We start from the raw sequence: 23,541 nt of genomic DNA on the forward strand, positions 1-23,541 counted from the left end.
AAGAACTCGTCCAAAGCGTCATTAGTACATAATTTACTAAAAACATTGAAACATTTAAAGATATACCTTCCCTTTTGATGATTTATCTTTCACCGCAGATACTTAAATGCCTACTTCTTAAAACTTAAACACTTTCACAAAATGCTTACTGATTCATACGACTGATAAATGCATTCCGCAAATATAGCTGAAAACAAGAGGCATACGAATCCCAAAACTAAATCATAGCTGTCTGCGTTCCTAATCTCGAATTGCACCTGTAACGGTAAAAACAAGCCAAAGACTGACTCTTCAACGGTTTCCTGCTCGGATATGTTTTTTTTTGTCACTAGTTCAATCATCTGACGACAGACAATAAAAGTTTGTGCAAAAAATGTCATATTTATTTTTAAAAAATTGTGTTTATAATCTTAGTAAATATATCTTAAGAATCTCCATTTCATTGTTCTTGACATTTTTTCTTGTGTCTACATTCTAGACAATACTTTTCTATTAATCCTTGTGTTATGGTGAATATTAAAAATATAGCAGATATCCAGACAATGGTATCATAAGTGCCAGTTAGATCCCTTATAGCACCTGAAAAATGTTGGCGGTTATATAATGCTGTACTTAATATATTATTGTAATAACGGCACAAAATAAAACATTTACTTAGAATTAAAAAAAGAAAAAAAGCTAAAGCTCTCAGAGCTAAAACATAAAAGATCCAATTTTACAAGTAATAGTTTTTTATAAAATACCTACTTTAATCTTTTGATCCCTGTCGTCTTTTATTTTTATGTTTATTTCTTTAACGTTTAAATATAATTTAATACTAATAATAATCAATCTCCTATCAATCAATATAATTCTTCCGTAGCTGAGTAGCAAACAACGCACAGCCGAAACAACTGAGCGTTGTTTTTGGGGAGTACCTATGGGTATGCAATAAGAGAAGATTTCTATCATTCTCACAGCAATTATGTAGTTTGCAATCTAAGAATTCGATGAAGCAAACGAAGTGGCTCGGTTCTAGCAACAATATATAATATTTAGCACCCAATAGAGCGTTGTAGATTTGCCATCGACTAGCAAAAAAGAAGACAGCAATTGCAGATGTGGCTACTCACTGGCCTATATTAACATAGTTTGCTAGTTATTTCAACTCTAAAAGAAGAGGAATTTCAAAAATGGAAGAAAAAGCAAAAAGCTAGTTAAAATTATAAACACGAAGAAAGTAAAGGTAAACGTACCAACAACTGATCCCAAGGATAAATTGGACACACCCATTAGCATCATAAACATTCCCATGGCTGAGGTAAACTTGTCGCTAGACACAGCGTCTGCTATGATGAGAGGGATCAACGTGGTCAAGAAGCAGCGTGATACTCCTACTACGAACAGTAGTCCTAGTACAGCATACAGGTTTTTCGTTAACAAGAAGCCTAAAAAAGACATGAAATTATATATCAGAATTTTTTCTTAGGAAATGCAGAAATCGAAAGCATTCTCATCCAGGTTAGATTAGCTGCGGTAATTATATCATATAGATGACAAGCAACTTTTTTATTTGCAAGCTAATTTATACTATATACTGTAATACTTAAATACATATTTGCATACATACCTATTCTTGGTAGAATTGCTATAACAACACCAATCATATGCAGTTCCTTATTTGGTAACTTTATACATTTACTAGACAATATGAAAAAAACTCGCGCTGATAAATCTCCAAAACTCATCACAGACATTGCAATAGCTGTGTCGTCCTGAAAAGCACAAGACACTTTTTAACACTATAGACATATATAAAGTGACATTTTATAAACAATTCCTGTTATTCATAAAAAAGATTAAGCATACTTTAAGCTAAGGTATATTTTATCACTATCGCACTTTACAAAATTTGGTATTTACAGAACGAGACAAAACATACTTTAGCTTTTTATTTTTATTTATAAATAAAGATAAAGCATACTTAGAGTAAGTATGCTTTATCTTTTTTTATAAATAACAGGGAATGTGTTTTGTGCGATTTATTTAATGATTTTCGCCGTATCGTCACAAGAAACGTTAAAATGTTACGGTTGTTCCGAATCGCTCTCCCATAGGAATTTCTCATCCTGCATTCTAATAAAGGATTTAGAATTTAGGATTAGAAATACTTTGTTCACGTTACATCACATTAATAAATAAGATTATATTTTAATCTTCGCACGTCCTGTGTTCGGAATATCACACACTTACTTCGGACCAATTGGCAGCGTAAAGAGTCTGCGGCAGCATTACAGTTGTAACGAAGTCAGCGAGTAGTGCCATTGTCACGCCTAGGGATGCATACGTTGGTAAGAATGACTTCAGCAGATAGACGTCGAACATTTCTTTAATTAGTTTCCTGTAATTGGACAATCACGATTATTATATACAGATCTATATATCTCTATTATTTAAATTTGAAACGGTCAAGGTCCTGGGAAGACTACGTATCCTCCTGTTATCAAGAGGTTCTTGGTTCGATTCCAATTCGTGCAACGTGAGTTTGTGTACCAATCTAACTCATGTATTGTAGTTTTTATAGACTTTACTTGCTTGGTGAAATATCGTGAGGAAACTTGGTCATTGATAAGTAGCTAGCTATTATTAGGCTGTTTAAAAAAAATAATAAATTCATGTTAAAAATTCTTGTCTGAGAACTTCAGATGACTTGGAGAAACGTGGCCGTCCAAATCAAAAGGGATCTTATGGCGCCCGGCACTTACGCCATTTTTGCCGTAGTTTTGTATGCGAACAACGGCAAGAAAGATCTAAGTGCCAGCCGCCATAAGGTCCCTTTTGATTTGGACGGCCACAAATATTCTATGTACACCAGTGTAAGCAATCACTGTTGTGTTTCTCTTTATTTCTGTAATACTATTTACAAGTGTCAAACATCTATTGCACCTATATTTTATTGTAAATTGAGTAGAGTGAGTAGAACTCAAACTACCGAGCATTATTCAACTTACATTGGAGCAGAAACCTTATCTTCCGTTACAGGCAGTTTCTTAACGTCATCCGTAATGTTTTTATCTTCAGTTGGAGGGTTGCGTTCTATGTCTATTATTTTAATAATGGGTATACCCTCATTGTCATTTTTTAACAATAGGGATTTTGCTTCTGTAAAAAAATAACTAATAATTAAAAAAATATTGTTTGTATATTTTTTTTTGTTCTTAAAAAGCGAGTTAATTATACGAGCAGATCTCTTTGAAGTACATCGATAAAATTAAATTTCCACCTATCATATTATACCTACATCAATACTGTCCTAATTACTTACATATAAATAATTATTAGGTTCCACTCTATATATGACATGAAAATAATTGTGGTCACGTGTGATATAGACGTTCTTAAAGCTAAATTTGAGATGTAATTTACTGTTGATGTAATATTAACACGTTATAACAGCGGTTACAATAGCGGTGAACTTTCAGTGAATTTAATCTTCTTTTTCCTTTCGGTCCGAAATAGCAAACAAATTATATTTAAGTAGCCACAACGATCGCGGCATTGGCTTCACTAAGGTCTATGCAGTAGGAAGTGATACAGTTTCGGATAAAAACAACAGATGAGCCATGTATTGAACGACTCCACAGTCACAAAAAACATTAGTCGAGAAACCCCTTTTCTCGTCATCTCCCAACACCAACTCGGAATCTCTTCAGAACACACTTGGCGTGGGAAGATCACCATCGATTTAGCTATAAAAAGTGTTTTATTTAGTTTTATCTATATAATTTATTTAGAAATTTTACCTTCAGTCTCATGTGGTGCTTCAATCAACTTCATATGCCATTTCACTGGTTGCATGAGAACAATGGCGACAAACAAATTCATGGTTAAAGCGGAAATAATCATCAAAGTACCACGGTACCCATACAGGTTTAAAGTTGTGTTTAACAGTATCGGTATACCCATTGTAAATATCGCTGTAAAATATCAACAATAATACATTTCTATTAATGAAATTATGATCATACTAAATATGTCTAAAAATCAGATGAAAATTAACTTATTTTATTAAGAAATAAAAAACAAATGAGTCTTTGGCATCATAGTATTGCAAATAAATTTAAGCAGTTAACACTAGTTCAATCAGTGCGTTGACAGATTAATTCCATGTATAGTTTCAAAATTTGTAAATGGCGAAATAAAAATAACACTAAAGAAAATTGAAAATAGTATTGAATTTACTTTGTTCTCAACAACTTCAAATAGACAAATAAATATAATGAACTTTTTGAAATAACAACATGTATTGTAGTTTTATAATATGTAGCGCCAATCTTAAAAAAATAATCTATACTATTTTATACATTATTTTTGTGTAAATAAATATATTAGGACAAATCACTCAGATTGAGCTAGCCCCAAAACTAGTTCAAGACTTGTGTTATGGGATACTAACTTATCGATACTATATTTTATAACAAATACATATATAGATAAACATCCAAGACCCGGGCTAATCAAAAAAAGATAATTTTCGATCTTGACCCGACCGGGGATCGAACCCGGGATCTCTCGGTTCAGAGGCAAGTACTTTACCACTGCGCCACCGAGGTGGTCGTCAGGTGGTAAGTAGCCAGTGGTACACATTTTTAGTTTTTTTTTTTTAAATGCAGGAATCTATTTGCACTGTTATTTTTCTTTTTTTGACAATATTCAACCAGAAGAAAAAGTTAAAATCCTTACCTGTGAATGTTTGCACTACACCCATCGCAAAAAAACGCTTCTTTACAAAATATTCATTGAATAATGTACATGTTAAATTATATAATATTCCAAATCCGAATCCCTGAAATCGTAAACACATATTAATAAGTATGCGTTGATGGATTGCAAAAAGTTATTTGCTTGAACATTTAACATGAATTTGCTCCTTGAGTACGAAAAGAAATTTTGACATTATGACGGACCGATCAATTGTAAGTATACGAGTATCATAATATCATGACACTTTTTATAATTGGCTATTTTAAATGAAATACATGTTATGGTTTATCCAAATTAGAGATAAATCTACCAATGGCCCAATTGCACTGCTGGGGTTGTGCGCACCCTGTTCCGACTAACGTCACCTCACCATGAAACATCACACGGACCGGTGTCGGAAATAATCGCGAAGAAAATACTACATGACATGTCTTATTGCTATTTTTCCAATTGTATTCGAAGTTTATGTGACGATATACGGGGCTGAGGCAGACGAATGGGAAAGCGATTTTTCCGACACTCGGCTAATATAAAACGGGAAACGAAACAAGCCCCGCCCCTATACGGCCCTATACGGCCTTTCGATGTTGCTGAATATCAAAAAAATATTACTCTTATCTGATAATTATTATGTCTGTTGAAGACGTAGCATATTACATACAAGGTTGTGTCAATAATACTTAATCAAGAGGTATATATTTAATTAACATTTCACAACATAACGTAACCGCAGATACCAGGGAGTAAATTTTTCACAATTCACCTATCACATCATAAAGTTTATTTATACCACATTTACCTCGGTTTTAAATTTCGATTTGAATGTTTAATTTTACTATTTTAATACGCATATATAAAACACATTAACAATGTTAAAACTTATTATAGTTTAAACTCAAAACTTCAAAGATATAAGCATTACTTAACACTCAATCATAAAATGTTTAATTTCAGATGTCTTATTAATTCTATATATGGAGTATTCATATACTTGTTACATATCAATAGTATAATTATTTATTACATGTTATATTTACCTGCAACACGGATTGGCAAACGAAGAATGGTATGATAGAGTTAGCGAAGATATTGCCCAAACAGCCAATGTTAAACAGAGAAGCAGCGACAAATGCCAACAGTCGAAACTTCATCACTTTCAACAAGGGACTCGTTAGAAATCCTAAAAAATATATTTAAATTAGTAGTGGCGCGACGACTCCACCGCTCCTTAGCAGAATGGCGGGAAACCACATTGAATCGACAGTTATAGAAGTTATTGAACACTGAAAGGATCAATAGAACAAGTTTTTTAACTTACTGTATGTCCCATTGCAGGGCAAAGGCCTCCCCTTTCTGCTTCTATAACTGCAGTGATACTGGGCTCATATATACTTATAGTGTGAGACGTGATAATATAAACTTGTACTTAATTAACTAAAGTTGGCGCGAAAAGCGATAGTGACGGAGACGAACTTTAAAAAATATAATACTTTCTTCATTCAATTACACAATTACCTGATACTGCTACACTCATAGCATTAGCCCCAGTAATTAGCACCACAGTGGCTGATCCTATTTTCAATTTCTCAATAAATTCATTGTAGAGGATACCAAAACATGACATGAATCCAGCAGTTAACGTCTGTGAAACCAAACAAAATATTGATACAGCCTCACAATTTGTTTATACTGTTCTTAAATCTTCAATTATCATATTATTATCAAATATCAATTTTACTTTGTAAACGTATGGGATAAAACAAATACATCAATCATCTACTCGTTTGCAGTTTTTGCGTTTCGTTTTGGACACCATATGCATGTGTTTCCAAAAAGACTGCAATGTTTACATCAAAGTGTGTTCAACCAACATTATCTTGTTATTGGTCTAATAAATAACTAAAAAAATACAATGTACTTACAAAATTTATAATAGTGGCAATACCTATGAGATATCCCCAGCCACCATCGGGCGCTCCCAACACTTTTTTACATTTTGTCTGATCACTCATCTTCACCTGAATTCAATGGACTGCTCTTGTAAATTTTTCTTGGTGCATGTAATTTTTATCATGTACTCAATCTAAATATTTGCCATTAGTGTTTAGGAGCAAACAAACTTTGTCAAATCATTATACAGATTACATGTTTCGACTCCACGACTACTGAATGACTAAGTTAGTTACTACGTACGATGACGCTGCAAGAAAAATGGTAGCCCATATTTTTTACTCCATTTCGTAGTGAGAATTATTTCAAAAATAGAAGCGTTTGGTTGAGTTTTCCAATCTTTGTGATTTCACGTAATTTTTACAAAAAATATATTCAAATATTTGTATTAGAAGTTTAACTTTTTGTTCAGAGCCGCAATTGTCACACAAAACGTTCGCAATGCGATCATTTTAATACATTTTCTTCTGACGTTATTTTTTCGTCGTGACATAATTTAGTTCGCAAACTTTACTCAGGCTCTGCAGTAACTGAGTTCACCTTATGCATTTCTAATATCTATGCAACGATAAAGAAACTTAAAGACAACGACTTAACATAGTCCCACTTTCTCTTTCTCATATGAGCGAAACTAAAGATATGATGTCTATGGTTCTCTATATCTACGCTATGTATAACATTGCACCGCACCTGGGGGAGTGCCGCCATTTGCCCTATATTTCTTACACACAACCTGCAAACTGTCAGTGTTTGCTCCAAGTCTACACTACTGTTATATGCCTGCACTAGTAACATTATGTATTTTACAAACATTCACAATACTAGGAATATTCAAACATGAAATTAAACTCATTTGGGAAATAATGAAGGTATCAAAATTTAGTTTTAAATGAAAAAAGAAATTTTTACACAAGCTTTCATTGTTATCAGAGAGATCTTTTTGCATTGAACACGTGACAAAAATCATGTCCGTACAATAAACCGCTGAAGAGCTCCCTCATCGGGAGCCGTTCCTGGGAGCACCATCATCATGGTTATCGTATTATTATGCATTACCATCCAAACTATGATATCTACTTCAAAATTGAGTTCCACCCGAACATACATACATTGCAAGTTAGAAGCTAGCAATAAAAATGTCTAGTATTGTTAGCACACTGTACATTTGCAACAGTGTGGGAGTCAAATCCAAGTACGACTTCGTATTTATGCTCGATTAAACTAAATAAAAATTTACCATTTACCACTTAGATCCATTGGACTAATCAATACGGGGGCGTATTGATCTGGGGATACTGATTTTTATGTCATAAATAATCTAGTGCATGTGTAGTGTAGTGTATCACATTGTGAGTTCATATAGAGTTGTATCATAGAGTGAGACATTCAGAAATTGTTAAAACTGACGCAGCTTAGGCTACAAATATTATTGTAGCTCGGTTTGTACAAATGAAGTTGGAATGACGAGGGGCCGACCCACAGGAATTTGAACCATTTATCTTGGTATCACCAGCCAACTGTGGCCATTAATCACATGCTGCAAACGATAGGTTCGTGACTCTATTAGCTCTAATGAACTTTATAGTAATGTCCAAAACTTCAACTGATTTTATAAATGCAAAAATATGTCAGCGTGTCTTTCGGTTTAGCTTGAAAGATAGTCACGCTTTCACAGTCGCAAATTTTAAGAAACTTGTAATATATATGCTGCATGCAGTTTCTCAACCTTCAAAAAGTTGTGATATCCATGTAATACCAAGTCGATTAATTTATTCAGTCCCAACATAAGGGACCTTCTATCTTAAGTTATTACGTAAGTCATTATCATATCAATATTAAAAATCTTTTAGGTTTTAAATAAATAGATCGACTTGGCCATCGCATGATTAGATTGTTTAATACGTTACAAACCATACAACACTACGGAATTATTTCATCCGATGAGCCGCTTGGAAAAATTACACATTCGTTTTGGACACGAGAGTTTCAATCGAGTGGGGCGCCATAGACTAAACAATCTAATCGAATATAATGTAAATTGATTACTTGTAAGATACATTATTTTCATGCGATGGCCCAGATAGTTAATGAACCGAGGTCAAATATAGGCTACCTATCCCGGTAGTGCTGCAGGTATGTGTAGATACGGTCAGTATGATGTTACCTTGCTTTATTATCTTCTACAACATACTGATAACTGACACTTGTAAAAGCTCCTAAATCATACTATCTCGTTTTCTTGCTGTCAGTTCGTTCGTCGTTTTAATTCTTGGACCTACACTACATATTCCTCGTTCACTCCTATTATCGAATTGGGACCGCATCAAAACGCGCTTCTTTTCACACAAAAACACTTCTCCCTCGTCTGACCTTGTACAAGTAAGATCGAAAACAATATATTATTTTGCACATACAAACAAACAGTGTGAGTTGATTAATGCAAAAAGCTTGTAAATGGTTCTACGTAATTTCCACATCGCTTGTGCGGATTATCGCACGACGGTGCAGACTTCCGCCGCGCAGCGGGTAATATTTCATTCCCGCGCGAAACGCGAAACAATGCTGAAGCAAAATGTAGAACTTCATCTTTGCTAATTGTCACCTATGTAAATTATATTGATTGTGTAATGTCAACTTTCGAACATTGTTAAAAATTTTCGGTTTCAATAGTTCTATTGAAACCGAAAATTTTAAAAGTGTTCACTTTCAACGATCTATTAATTAAGAAATTTTGTCTTGTATTTTTTGTACCTATACTTACATGCTATGATACAAATGTTACCAAAATACCTACGAAAATAAAATAGCATGCTTATTTGTCATTTGTTATCACATTCATCAGACGTTTGTGATAGGAGTTTTCTTACACACATCACATCTTAGTCCTCAATCCATACTAATCCATGTCATTACTATCTATACTAATATTTTAAAGAGAAAAGACTTATAAGTAGTACATAGGCATTATTCTGGTTTTACCCAAGCGAAGCCCGAGGCGGGTCGCTAGTATAAAATATTTTGAGCACAAACTGTCCGGGGTAGTCTCTCTCATCCTCGCTTGTTCATAAAAGTTACAATATGACGACCTCCGTGGCTTAATGGTCATCATGCCGGACTGCTACAGTGGAGGTCCCGGGTTCGAATAACGGTCATGAAAAATGATCTTTTTCAGATTGACCTGGGTCTTGGATGTTTATCTATATATGTATATGTTATAGAATATAGTATCGTTGAGTTAGTATCCCATAACACAAGTTTCGAACTTACTTTGGGGCTAACTCAATCTGTGTCATTTGTCTCTATTTATTTATTATATTTGTTCCCAGTTCCATTCTTAACTGTAACGCCTCGAAGCTCAGGGTTCTCGTAAAACACCAACAATTACATTTTGAAGATTTGACTATGGTTTTGTAACCGGCTGCCTGCCTGACGTCACCCTCTTTAGGAATGCTATTGTTGCCTTTCAGCTGTTAGTTAAGACAGTAGTTAGTTTTTCAATAAATTATAATTACTTTTTTTCATAAATTTAATATGTTTAATTAATTTGAGTGCACAAACTACAATGGCGCGATCTGAAATCTATTACCGTACAGTTTACGAGCCAATCATGTTTGATAACAGTAAAACGTATTGCCAAGGGTACAACAGTCCGTCGGTTGACGATGATCAGCGTGGAGGTGGATCGATAGGCAGAAGGACAGAGGTCAGGGCCGCCTGCACAAAGTCAGGGAACGTCCACGAAGCACGTAGTTTTGCATTTTTAATGAATGTATCGAAATATTCTAGTTAGAAGGATGTTTCCGTATGTCTGTGATGGTGGTAGAATTAAATGTTACTAGCTATGCTTAGCTCGTTACATACATTAGAATACTAGATGTACCTACTTAGGCTTTATCCTATGATGAATGAACGTCGTACTTGAATTTGTATTTAGGCCAACAAGTACCTTTAAAGTCAGATTTATTAAGTTTTAATTATGCATACCGCCACCCTCACTACCACCCTCAGCTCCACCTCAAGAATAGATTTTCAAAGTCACGGAACTATGAATTATGAAATAAATTTAAATAAAGCAAAGAACAGTGAACTCTGTTACGAGTTAAAGTAAAGGTTAATGTATGAATTTTACCTTTTTGTTGACTTATACTTCTGACTTTCGTTTAAATTTCTTGCTTTCTTATCGAGTGTGTTATTGCTAATACTCTTAGATTTTATTTAAGTCGTCTAGGTATATGACTTCCACGACTACCTACCGTAGTCTAAAAACAAGTATAGTCACGTACACACTAGTGAACTAAATATTCAACCAGTGTGCAAGTTTCCACGCGATGTTTTTCTTCACCGGAAGGATGTGGTGGCCTATGAAAACTTACTATACATGAGTCAGATTGGAAGACAAACTCATGTGGCACGAGTAGGGTTTTAACCGTTATTTTTCTTATATCTATGGTTTTCACCTTGGTCTTTTCAATCATAGCTGGGCATCTTAACCATTGGATCACCACAACCGTCTAAATTGAGTCCTCGAATATTAGACTTGTGATTTCAGCACATGCAATTTTTTTTTCAACCGTAGAACGATTGCAAGTCACGTACTTCGTGACGTCAGTTTTCAATACAAATAATATAGATAAAGATAGCTTTCGCACGCGGCTTCGTCTCCTGAATGTCGTGGAACGTGTACATATATTTAGCTATTTGAATGAGTAGAAAATAAAATTGACTGAATTTGTTCTCATTACAAATAATGCATTTTTACTCTGGAATCGTAATCAACTATTGTTTTTGAATAAATTATATATAGTAAGAAGAAGAGGAGAGTATTTTTTGAGATGCAATGGCTAATAAAGAACCATTATAAAAAATACCCAAATAATAAATATATTTTTTTATATTAAAAAAACTGTCGAAAACTATTTTCCGTCTTTTACATCGCATTCGATAAATTGGAAGCCCTATCCGACTATATCCAGTTTCATGAGTCATGTCGTTAACCTGACCATGAGCGGGTAGGGTGGTGCTGGGGTGGAGCAACCCCTGGTGGTGTCAGTGGCGGGCTACCACCAACTCGAACTTGACGTGCCGTGGGGCCAAGAATTCGCGAGGTGTTACGTAAATTCTAAAAATGTGTTCGTGTTATGAATTTTATTAGGTACTGGTGATTTTTTATACCAGTCAGTATTTTTTAACAATTTTATTTACAATTCCTTAAAAAGAAAAACAAAAAATAGTAACAAAACAATTTAGGTTATGTCAGAAGATAAATACATATTACCCACATTGCAATTTTAAAAGTGACCTCTACTCCCATTTGTTCTACATTTTTCCAATTCCTTCGACCAATTCCCAGAATATGGCTGGGAGCTACTTTGTAATAATAGTACCTACTTTTTTTAGTTTTTACTATTTTTCAAAAGAAAGGAGTGTCTACATTATTTAAACCTCCTTTATTTGTATCTAGCTAAAGGTCATTTTTTATAACACACTCAACTTTAAAAAGTACGTAAACTACTTTATGTACTTACTTAAGACGCTTTTGTATAAGGTAGAAAGCCGGTCTAAAACTTAATCGGCAAAAATGATTAAGCCAAGCAGAGACGTAACGTCTTTACTGTATACTCTGAGTGCTCCATTTTCTCATGATTTATGAACCTCTGGTACATCTGAAGGCGTAGAAATGAAACTGTTAGCCCGGCGGTAAATTCTAGATGTTCCGGCTGAATTAGTTATGTCAGCAGAAAGTGAATGTGTAAACTAAGTCGATCATAATACATACATCTTACAGTTATATCAGCTCGTTGGATTATGCTGAATAAATTTCGATATTATTTGCAATTAAATTTTCTATTACACAATACAATTTTTGATGCCTTGTGTGATGAATATTTTTATTTACATATAAAAACGCACCCAGCAAAAGTTTTAGCATGGTGGTGCCCTTGTATGATCAAAATTATTCATTATAAAATATTGGATATTTGTAGAAATTGAAGCTCTTTTTGTATCTATTCTTGATAAATATCGCAATTGTGTAAAATGTGAAACATATAGTTGCCTACTACATGATTAATAACCCTAACCATAACTATATTAGACTTTTGCAGTTATATCAATATATATATATATTACTAAAAATAACTAAATCTTTAGGTAAATATTTTTTTGTTTGTTTTTGTTTAACTATGTCAAATAAATGACAATATTTAGTTAATTCATAATGTGAATAACGGGTGAGCAATTAGTGGGCAATGCGAACTGAATCTCTAAATGTCACAATATATATTATACCTCTATGTGAACTGTGTATGATATAGTATTTAGACATTTTATATTGACTTGGAAAATGTGGAGTGCCGGGGAAACGCCGTTAATGACTCCTGATGGGTACAGCAGTATATCAGCAGGTATGTAAACAAGTTGATTTTATTTTTTTTTTATTTATATGCCAATGAAACATGTAGGAGTAAATTTTCTTTTCACACCTAATTTTTAATAATCATGTTTTTTGCTAATTAATTACCTATGTTCATCTTTCCATAGCTGTTGTTTTATCACCATAATTTTTAATATGTATTCCTAATGTAGAATATTTTTTTAAAAGATACACGGTTTGCATGAAGTGCATATTAATTTATAGTAATATATATATTACGAGTTGATGTTACATATATTGTTACATCAACTCGTAATTTTCTGTATTTTATATGACATTTATTTTAATTGGGTCCAATTATTTCTTATATATTATTTTTTCAGTTATATAAAAATACAGATTCATTAGTCATACGATACTAAAGTTGTCATACGTCCAATAAACGCAAACCACAAAAACAAACAACAGACAAAACGCTGAAAACTGAAACGAGTACAAATATTTACCCGCACTTGGAAACCGCCCGGGGGAAACCGGGGATGACAGAATCTAATATATATATATTGGTTAGTAAGTAGTGTTAAACCGAAAATATAGAATCGTGAAAAGGCTGAAACCGAAACTGAAACTTTCCACGAGTAATATTATTTTTTTAACAGCGATAAAAGTATTTTTTCTTTCACCTTAGAGTCACCTATAGATGTAACTAGTTCGACTGGTTGAAAGTTTTGGTAGAACTTTTGGACGAAACTGAAACTACGATAGCAACTAGATTTTAAAGCTGAAATCGAAGCCGATAGGTAGAAAGTTCGGAAGAAAACCAGGATTCTCTTTCCTCTCATACAAATTTAAAAATACACGCCTATCTATTATAAAATCAATTACACTCTCATGCCAGCAACCCATCACCCACCACCTCAGCAACCCATCTCAAGTAGACTATTTATGGTGAGATAAAAAAGTCACATGATGTCAAAAAATACTTAGGTGATATTATTAAAGTTGGTAAATATAGTGTTATTATTAATAGTTTTAATAACATAGTTTTTATAAATTATCGATCTAATATTCTTCGGGAACACGAATATGGTACTTGATATTCCAAATTTCTAGACATGGAATCATGTTGTTCGCTTTCGACCTAGTTTTACGACCTCGACGCTGTGGAACGTGCCGCCTATATCGTCCGTATTGTCATTCCTTTGCCACTTTTATGCGAACGTGAACATATATCTTCCTAACATTTTCCTGTTTTTGCTTTTGATTTGGCGCTCACGTAATATTCATCTAGTTTAATCTTGATAAAATGGTTTTAGTGTCAACAGATTAATTTCTATATTTATTTCATTGGAATAGTTTTGTAATAAAATGAACATAGAGAATTAATGAAAATATAAATCTAAAATTTTATTTAAAGTCAGGTGTTTCAAATATTCCATTTTAGAAAGGGTTTTTTGAAAAGTAGGTTTAAATATCATATATATATATATATAGTAGTTTTTATCCCTATGCCCGCATAGTTAGTTCTATCTATAATTTTCTCAGGGCTTTGAGTCGAGGCAAACGTCTACAAATAGGTAGTCTTTTGAACACACTTAAGTGTGCAATAGCATGTCCCCATGTCAGAATCGTGAACACTCGTGAGCGTAAAAAACGACGACGAGGCGACTGAAACTAACAACAAACTACTTCGTATTAGACCGAACATGCGATGTGGTCTAAATTTGTAGAGGAAGCGATTACTATATAGACATATATAGGTATATATATAAAAACAAGGCTGACTGATTTGTCAACGCCCAGTCTAAAAAGAACAATAGGTAAACATGAATTCTGGATAGCCTTAACCTGTGCAGGTCTAATTTATGGATATGATATGAATAAATGGTTTGATTTTGATTTCGATTGAGATAAAATTCATAGGCAAAGTAAACAGCACGACGATAATAATTAGACAAATGTTGATATTGGGAAGAACATTTTCGAATCTAAACGCTATTTATAGAGCAATCTTTTAACGTTTTTGCCTGTACCAACATATATATTATTTTCGTATTAAAGATTCATGGTTAAACTATACATACATAACTCGCTGCATCTTCTTACAGAGGCCATGTCTCACAGTTATATATTTATACAATACAAAATATATTTGTGGAAAAATTGGAAATGTGGAAAAATTCGCGTTACTACATTTTCTCCAAAAATGTTATATATATTAGAGTTATGTCACGTCACAACTTTTTTAGCACTAAAATTCACCGAAAATTAGCGATCGCTTACTCTTGTCCCATACACCATTTTAAACGAGCCATTGGCATAACGAGAACGTAGTAAATTACAGTTGCGAACTGTACCGCACTCACTCTTGGATTGTGCCGCGCTCACTCTTGGATTGCTCCACAATTAAATGACTTTTACTCGGCAACTTTCAATTTGTAATCAAGCTTAACATGAAAATGGTTTTAATTTTAATTTAACGAGATAATTTTGATGAAATTACCAAAACAATTTGGATTTATAAGTAATTGTTTTTTATTATACAATAAACTAGCGTTCGCGGCTTCGCCCGCGTGAATTTATCAGCGAAAGCGGAATAGACAAGATTTTCATACACATTTTTGCGCCCAAATTATAGTCATTTGGGTGCTGATTGTTTGAAGAAAAAGTAGTCTATGTTTGAAATAAGGTCTTTAACTACATATATATCAAATTTCATCAAAGTCATTCCAGCGGTTTAGCCGTAAAAGCGAAACAGACAGACAGATAAACAGGCTTTCGCATTTATATTAATATAATATAAATAAAATAAAAAAGTACCTAACTATTATTATAAAATATTCCTACCACTTGCAATGCAACACAAGTATTTCTTCTTTCTTTTTCTTTGACTATTATACTATCTATTCACAATGAAGGTCATCAGAACCGGAAGCGACGTAGTAAAATTACTATACATCAATATTTATAAATATCAGATTTTGTCAATAATCAAATAGCTTCACTGGGTGAGCCTCGACCTTGTCAGTGAACACAGTGTTCGAGCTGTACTATGACCTCATTGATTAGTTAATAAGCGATATGTCCTTCCCCCCGACCTACAAAATAGTATCGGCTAGTTTGGTCCCGTCAATGACAACTGACAAAATAGTACAAGGCTCTGACCTAGAACTGATTGAGTGTCATGGACAGCACCACTAATATTTAGATCTGGATCCGATATTGGGATTGGATAAACTTTTAAACCTATAGCGGTATGCTTCAAATAGTTCAGAATTTTGGTTGCTTTATTCTCCCTCATAACTCCTGTTTTCAAAATTTTAAAATATTTAGAGTGGGTTGCACCGATCAACTTTGACGTTAACTTTAACGCCGCTGTCGTTTAGATAAAATTGCGTACTTTGAATTTACTACGCAGGTTAAAGTTGAATAGCGCAACCACCCTTAGTGTTTTTATAGGTATTATGATTTTATTGCTATTCTTCTATAGTAGTTTTAAAAGTGTTCTCATTGTTCCTATTGCAATGGTGTGCACTATTACTGAAACTACAAGATGGACGAAAAATTTACTTAATAAGCACATTTTATTGTTTTCGTATTTAAAAAAGTTATTTAATTACTTTGAAGGAATTCTACCGACATTTTATTTTTATGAAAATCAACATATTGATGAACTGTTGCTTGATCAGTAGTATGAAAAAATATTTTTTTAAAACTATCATACAGAAACGTCGTGCTGTCTTTGTCTAAACACAAGTAGCGAGACAGTAACAGATTCAAAATTGCTTTCGAATATTCAAGTGTTATGTTAGAACTGCATTCAACTGGAAGTTCTTAAGATAAACCAGCGAAAAATGTTGTTCAGTAAACGTTTGAATTTTTCTTTGGGATGCAGAAAATATCAAATGAAAATTCCATTTAAGTTGAACCATGCCGAGCTGTGAGGCTTTGGCATAAGTCCATCATTTATAATATTTTTTATGTACAAAACTAATTTCTAAATAAACAAACAAAAATAAGAATTAGTCAATGGTATGTGCAGTCTTTTTAAATAGATACGTAACATTCAAAAATCGATTTTAGTTCTGTTCATATTTTTTATGTAATTAGTAAATAAGTAATGCAATAAGTCCGCTGTTGTACATATATCTTTCTTGTATTACTTTTTATGTATTTTCGCGGTACAGTGGCTCCCGTGAACAAAAGATGCCAGGTTCGAATCCTACTGTGCCACATGAGTTTGTATACCAATTTAACTAATGTTTAGTAATTTTCATTTGGGTAATACTTGCTTTCGATGAAAAAAACCATCGTGAGGAAACCTGCACTCTAGTTGGTAATTTTATCACCTAGTATGTGAAATGGAGAAGGCAATGGCAAACCACTCTATTAATATTACCAAGAGAGTCGTGTGTGTGTTTCTCAACCATGTGTACGTGAGTACAGTCAACAGCACATCAAGTTACCCTGCATGTACCTCTATGGCGGGATAATAGCGGCGAGTTTGCAATGAATATGGGTAGGTTGATGTGCTGTTGACTGTACAACTGTAAGAAGGTACCTATTTTCGTACAATAATGTTATTACAAAACAATAATAGTGGACTATATTTAATCTTGACATTTATTATTTCGGTAATTCAGTGACAGGAATAACATATAGTTTAGATTGATATGTGACATATAAACAATAACAACGTGGCCGACACTATCTATGAAGGTTCTTGGATATCCTTCTATGACAATTTGAATGTATTAAATGTCAGTGTTGATTTAGTTTAAACAAGCAAATAGTACATAGCTCGCAGATGGATTACGGGTTATATTATGTGAGTTTAATAATGTCTATGAATGTTTGTATACTCTATAAGTAAACTGTTTCCAAGAGGTGTTGGTCTGTTACTAAATAAAGCATTATATGTTAGTATAGACAGATATAGTGTATTATACAATAACATCCATTCATACTTATCCGTTAACGTCAAACGTTAATGGAATCATACTCTATTAATTGATATTAACTATAGGCCTGTCCCGGTTTCGCTCGGGTCAAAACATAATCATTTATACACATAAACATTCCTCAGGAATCACACTATATATTAGTTAAAGCCGCATGAAAATTTGTACAATAGTTTTTGAGTTTATACGAACAATCAGACAGAGCCATAGGATTTTTTTTTATAATTTGTAAATTTTAACCAGACCTAATTTGCTGATAAATTTTCAAAAGGTTAAATTGACTTTGATTGAAGTGTCAGTTTCATTTTATATTGTTTTTTTATTACTATATTTCATTTATAATGATACTACAAGAATACGTATTACATTTTAATCTGATGATATTGGAAGTTTGTTAGCGTCCAATCAAAATTGGACACGACAATATATGCCCACACTCATACGTAGATAATTTTTAGGGTACCATCATAATATAACAAGAAGCATTCCAGCCAAGGAATAAAAACTGGAGACACTGTCCTCATAGGCGATAGATTAGTATCACTCCTCCACACAATCTTTGCCGTTACCTTCAAGTTTTGCAACCCTTATCTCTGTCTCAAATTTCTTCATTCAATTTAGGATGATATACATCACTTATTGACGTCAAAACAATTACTTAAACTTCCAAGCGCAGGTGAAGAAGAAGCGGCGCAACAAACTTAACCGCAGCCTTTTCTCGAAAGACGTCAATTAACAAATGTATAGGTATTTTAAAAGTAAATTAATAGAAGAAAATTAATAAAAGTAAATTAATAGATTGACAAATTGACAAAATCATGGACGAAATTTTACAATACAGAACCCTACTGTAAACAGCTGACTCACACTTTGCAAAGATAATATACAGACATAACAATATACATATTATCACTGGGTTGGGTTCACGATAAGAATAAAATCTTCTCTTATCGAACTCGATGTTATTATTGTTACTTTTATGTGCTTGGAAACAACATAAATTTGTTTAATCATGTAGATTTATGATTCTTTTAGTCTACCTCGCGGGCTCCCAATTCATATATAGTTTAAGCGTACTTTACATTTATTTCATACTAGTAATAGTTGCACCCCAGGGCTTCGCTCCCGTGGGAATTTCGGGATAAAAAGTACCCTATGTGTTATTCATATTCTACCTGAGTACCAGTAATAACTTTGCATGAAAGAGACTAACATACATAGGTCTGTTAGAAATGCGAAAGTTTAGAGGATGTATGTATGTTTGTTAATCGCAAAATCTACTAGACGGATTTTTATGAAATTTGATACATGGTTAGAATATAATCTGGAATAACACATAGGGTACTTTTGTCCTAAAATTCCTACAGCGAAGCCCCGGGGCACAGCTAGTATATAATAAGCGGGAAAAGCGATCAACCTTTCTGAAATATATCTTAGATTGTTTATCGCTGCAGTCGGAAATAGAAAACCTTTACCTTAAGTGGCCATAACCTCGGTCTGATGGCTATGAATATACTAGTCATTGATGTACATGGACAAGTTCAAGTGAATCGATCCAGGTTCTCGGGTGTTTCCGCCGGCGCTCGGCCTCGACAGGGAATCACTACAGCTGGGCTCAAAAGTTAAATAATTCATACCGCTATTTGACTTTAAACTGAAAAAGTACTTTTTACACTTCACGACTTGGTACATCCGATTTGGTGTTTTTGTTAAAAATTGCTGAGCGATTGATTTTTCGGAAGAAATTCGGGTTTTGGGGAAGAGAATTCGCGATTGATTCACAAAAATACGTGTGTTCAAAGCTGACATGAGAATGACGCAAGTCGCTGATGAGTATTCTTTTTGTCGTTGAATCTGACACGCAGGGCAACACTGATGAGCATTGGAGAGTGTCAAATTTTACTTACGTAGTTTGAAAAATACCAATAAATTTAAAATATTTTAAAACATTGCAATGAAGTCATAACATGCGTTTTATTAAATTTAGGTGATCCCATATAAAGGCATAGGTTTAATTGTTTAAAACGTAGTTTTATGTTCGGATCGGATGAACTGAATGGCAGCTCTGTAATGAATTTGTCAGATCTGAAGTTTGTTACGTCTACAATGCAATTAATTTCATCCCACCACTGCCCGGAAACAAGCTGTTGTTGTAAATTTGAAGTAGCCTGTTGTTTACACTCCAAACTGTATAGGTACCTACAGATACAAACTACTTCTCGAATATTTTGGTTTACAATTCTGGTTATTTTTGTAACAATAAACAATATAGTTCTTGAATGTTCTTTTTATTTCACTTTAGTTTCTAATACTTGGATTGTTTTTTTGTTTCAGGTAAGAAACGTCGATGAAATAGCTGAGTACATGATCATATAATATTTAGTAAATATCTCTTTGTGTGTATGTACGTGATGTAAAGGATGTTTATATAAAGTGTTCTACAAATTACCTACCTATATATCATCTCAATGTTCTATTTGGTTTCCTATGTTTAAAATTCGTTTTCTACGTATACATATTATATTTTTAACCTCGATGGCGAAGAATCACATACATAAATAAATTGTAATCCGGATACTAGGCGACGCGATGGGTTAATTGTTATAGTTACTCTAAATAAAAATCCAACAAACAATATCAATTTATCTTATCTTGTCAATTAATCGACAGTTCAAAAGAAATCTATCGTCAATTTTTATAATTTTATAACACCACGATGTCGAAAAAATATAATATTTAAATTCATAGAAATCAATTTCTAAGCGTTAGCTTGAATCCATGGCGTGAATCTGGAGACACGAGTGTTGACGCCAGGGTACTCAGGCAGCGCGCACTGGAGGCCCCAGGAACAGATACCGACTACGACGCCATTGTGGAAGAGTGGGCCACCAGAATCACCCTGGCACTGATCGCGGCCACCCACGTCCAACCAGCCGGAGCATAACATGTTGTCTGTCACGATGTACCCGCTCCGAGCGTAGCGACTCTTGCAGATGTCAGCATTGACAGACCAGATTTGAACGTGCCGCAGTTGGTCTACTGTCGATCCTCCAACCTACATTGAAAATATTTTTTAGAAAATTATATCACTCTAAACTAAATTATTTTTCTAAATTTTGCTGTCATACCTGAAAATAGGGTTATATGACATTGACATGACCTAAGGTATGTAGGATTAGGTTATATAAACTATAGAGGAACAAATTAATCTAGCCAGGTGTGGTCGTTGTGTAGCTATTGTTCAATATTTCTGATCAGGAAACAACTTTTCAGAAAAGCATACTTATTATATTTTAAATTTATCGTGCCAACATGCAAGCGGGCTAAGTTATCCTCTGAACAGTGATTCCTCGCCATTGTGATATCTATATATATGTAATTATTGAGCAACAGTTCGAAACTAATGAACATGTGACTTACAGCAGTGGTTCCCCAGCCAGCTGCCCAGACAACTTGATTGTCAGCCAAGTAGTAATTAGCTCCCGCTATACTTCCAGCCTTTACTACAGTACTGTAGACGATATTAGAAGACGTGCGCAGTATAGCAACATCATTATCATGAGCTATTGGTTTACTGTAATTAGCATGAGAGATAATAGACACAATGCTGTAAACTGTGCCTCCACTGAGAGAGTAAGATGATCCCGCTCGAATGCGCCATTGTGTTGGAGAATCTCCTCTGAAATTTTTTTTTACTTTATTATCGTAGCTCTATTAGTTTTTATAGTAGATATAGATGTTTTTTGTTGATTTGAAAGGCTCAAAATAAATAAAAAAGCAGTCATAAAAAGCCATCGGAACTCTAACGCTAATTTTGTTACTCCAAATGCAGGAAATCATAAAGAGTTAACTACCCGCTCATTTGAATTAAACGGGGCATAACTGGAAGCCTCTAACTTTCCTCAATTATTGCGATATAAATGCGAAAAATGCTTACAAAACTGCTTTTTTATTATACGAAGGTTCTTAAAAGAAATATCAAATTTTCATGATGAACTAAGTACTAAGTTTCTGTATGCTACGTAAATATATGTGGCAGATATCCTCATTTTTCTTGATAAGACTTAGATTTGAATCGAGATACGATAACTAGAAAGATGTATCATAGACAACCGTATTTTACCAGTACAATCACTTCCAGGCTACTATTTATTGTGTTCTTAAACATGTGCGGTTATGAGATATATAAGGCTAGATATATAACTTTTGGTTTCCTAAATAAAATTAATTGATGTAACTTACGCAACACAATGTGCTGCAGTCAAGATGGAGCGCATATTAAGAATGGTTCCAGCACACACCTGGTAGTAGCTGGATCCCCAGTATGAGTACAATAGTGATACTATCTCAGGATGCTGGCTGATGGTGGTGGCAGAACCACCTATTATCTTCTGTGTATTTGTGGGAATTGCTGTAAAAGAATAAATAAAATAAAATATAAATATATTAGGACAAATCACTCAGATTGAGCTAGCCGCAAAGTAAGTTCGAGACTTGGGTTTATGATACTAACTCAACGATACTATATTTTATAACAAATATATAGATAAACATCCAAGACCCGGACCAATTCGAAAAATATCATTTTCCATCATGACCCGACCGGGGATCGAACCCGGGACCTCTCGGTTCAGAGGCAAGCACTTTACCACTGCGCCACCGAGGTTGTCAGAAAACAGTTCGGTTGATGCTCCTGTTGACAGGCAGCACTAGTGCAAATTTTGAGTAGAGGTTGATGCAATTAAATAACCGAAGAAAATATGTTTTATAATATTACACTATTTTTGTTGCTATAATAACAAGATAGAGAACTGAGAAGAAAAAATCTTTTTTTTTTTTCAATATTTTCAAAGAAAATTATTAGTAACACAAATCTAAGCCATAATCCTGCCAAAAAATATATCATAAAAAGTCGTACATTGAAATACATTTTAATTGTTATCTATAACATATTGAGATATTTCGCTTACCAGTGACTGCAGCTACTCCTAATACTAACGCAATCACTATGACGCGCATTTTGACGTTTTCCACACAACTGTTTGACTGCCTTTTGTTCATAATATTTATAACTTGTGTTTCAAGTATTTCTATTGAATCTTGAAATCCTTGTTCGCTTGCATAAAGATAATAATTACAAAAGCACTCTAAATTAAAATCTAGTCTAATTTATTTTATTTGAAATTGTGCGATGTCTCGGATCTTTATCATCGGTTGCATCTTCATTTTTTCCTACTGTATCTGTTTAATATTGCATGGTCTACATCCTTATTTGTTAGATGTTTGACAGTAGGTACTTCGGTCGTATTCGGTTTACCAGGATAACGGTAAACTAGACTTGTGATCCCTGAGAAGTTGAGATATCTGTCGTATATATAATTTGCTGATCAGTAGACGATTTATAGTTCATTTTGCTATTCAGCAAGCAAATTTGGTACGTCAGATCTCGACTTTCGTGGCGCGATTTGTAAAATGTGATATATTATTAATAAATTGTAGCGTATAGCACAATTT

General features: G+C 33.8%; 3 protein-coding genes across 9 annotated transcripts in view; 1 reads left to right on the forward strand and 2 right to left on the reverse strand.

The window, feature by feature from the left end:
- kcc (kazachoc) overlaps positions 1-23,541 on the forward strand; it is a 214,378-nt gene that overhangs the window by 92,337 nt on the left and 98,500 nt on the right. Inside the window, exon 1 of one of the 7 annotated variants that reach the window (XM_053765013.2) lies at positions 12,907-13,097. The exons of the other annotated variants lie outside the window; for them this stretch is intronic. Within the exon in view, the coding sequence (XP_053620988.1) occupies positions 13,037-13,097 (61 nt within the window). The 5' untranslated portion in view covers positions 12,907-13,036. Of the gene's footprint in view, positions 1-12,906; positions 13,098-23,541 lie in introns of those variants that run through there. 7 annotated transcript variants of the gene reach the window in all.
- LOC128681290 (monocarboxylate transporter 13-like) lies at positions 369-20,516 on the reverse strand. The gene is made up of 11 exons (XM_053765093.1): positions 19,503-20,516; positions 6,666-6,943; positions 6,259-6,385; positions 5,781-5,923; positions 4,723-4,825; positions 3,783-3,956; positions 2,991-3,141; positions 2,233-2,380; positions 1,610-1,754; positions 1,236-1,427; positions 369-579 (listed from the first exon to the last, which is right to left on the reverse strand). The coding sequence occupies exons 2-11, from the start codon at positions 6,753-6,755 to the stop codon at positions 440-442; spliced, it is 1,413 nt and encodes a 470-aa protein (XP_053621068.1). The 5' UTR covers positions 6,756-6,943; positions 19,503-20,516; the 3' UTR covers positions 369-439.
- On the reverse strand, positions 20,658-23,127 carry LOC128681382 (trypsin, alkaline C-like). Its single transcript, XM_053765224.1, has 4 exons — positions 22,998-23,127; positions 22,270-22,438; positions 21,448-21,706; positions 20,658-21,082 (listed from the first exon to the last, which is right to left on the reverse strand). Exons 1-4 carry the CDS (start codon positions 23,086-23,088, stop codon positions 20,786-20,788), a joined length of 816 nt encoding a protein of 271 aa, XP_053621199.1. The 5' UTR covers positions 23,089-23,127; the 3' UTR covers positions 20,658-20,785.

Source organism: Plodia interpunctella, chromosome 2 (assembly GCF_027563975.2).
Source record: "Plodia interpunctella isolate USDA-ARS_2022_Savannah chromosome 2, ilPloInte3.2, whole genome shotgun sequence".
Lineage (NCBI taxonomy): Eukaryota > Metazoa > Arthropoda > Insecta > Lepidoptera > Pyralidae > Plodia > Plodia interpunctella.